General features: G+C 32.3%; 1 protein-coding gene across 1 annotated transcript in view; it reads left to right on the top strand.

Moving 5' to 3' along the window:
- The window catches only part of map3k19 (mitogen-activated protein kinase kinase kinase 19), a 17,932-nt gene that overhangs the window by 2,528 nt on the left and 14,467 nt on the right, over nucleotides 1–937 (top strand). Inside the window, exon 3 of the mRNA XM_015389572.1 lies at nucleotides 169–329. Within this exon, the coding sequence (XP_015245058.1) occupies nucleotides 169–329 (161 nt within the window). The remainder of the gene's footprint in view (nucleotides 1–168; nucleotides 330–937) is intronic.

Below are 937 nucleotides of genomic sequence, written 5' to 3'. Positions count from 1 at the left end.
ATATATATATATATATATATATATATATATATATATATATATATATATATATATATATATACATACATATATATAGCCTACAACTGCAGATTTATGTATTTATACATTTAATTTTGAAGCTTGTATGCTTTCATTAAGGATGTCCCTGTTATGTTTTTCTGTGTGTAGACTCAGACTGACGGCGTGGATGTTAACATTCCCAACAGTGATGGCGTAACAGCGGTGATGCTCGCCGTCAGAGACGTAGACCTGTTTGAGGGCATGGCAACCTGGTTACCATGGGAACACAACCCTGTGGAGGTGGTCAAAGAGCTGCTCAAGTTCTCAGCGTAAGGAAGAACATATTCATGCAAATATTGATGCTCGACTTACAGCCCAGTATGGACAATATTTGCATTTAATGTGCATAAATTACAAACCAGTTCCTAATCATTTAAGTTTTTTTTTCTTCTAAACTGCTAATTATGGTCTTAATATGTTTAAAGTAGTCTTGGTTGATTAATTTTAAAGCTTTTGGAAGGTTTCCAGACCTTTTATATTACAATATGTTGTTGTTTATTTATTTGTAAAGCCATCTTGCTTTAAAGTATTAATAGTTTCGGTATAAGCCAGCTATTGAATTATCAGTAACATTTCCCAAAGACATTCATTTCCAATTAAACCTAGTATGTCAGAAAAGGTATTCAGGCTCCAATCAAAGTCATTTCCAAAGCTGTATGATTGAAAATCAGTATGCCATAGGGAACTAAGTCATTATGCATCAACTAGGTTTTCAGATACTAAAGATCTGAGATTCAACTGTTCCTATTTCCTAAAGACAAGACTTTTTTTCTTTATTTTCATGTCTCAAAGATACTTTTATTTCCGAATGATTTATTTATCAATGTTACCACTCCCACAAAAAAAGAAAAGGAAATAAGGCACTACATTTTGAAAC

Source organism: Cyprinodon variegatus, unplaced genomic scaffold (assembly GCF_000732505.1).
Source record: "Cyprinodon variegatus isolate N-32 unplaced genomic scaffold, C_variegatus-1.0 Scaffold466, whole genome shotgun sequence".
Taxonomy (NCBI): domain Eukaryota; kingdom Metazoa; phylum Chordata; class Actinopteri; order Cyprinodontiformes; family Cyprinodontidae; genus Cyprinodon; species Cyprinodon variegatus.
The sequence above is the reverse complement of the archived record's forward strand: the minus strand, read 5'-3'. Positions and strand labels throughout refer to the sequence as shown.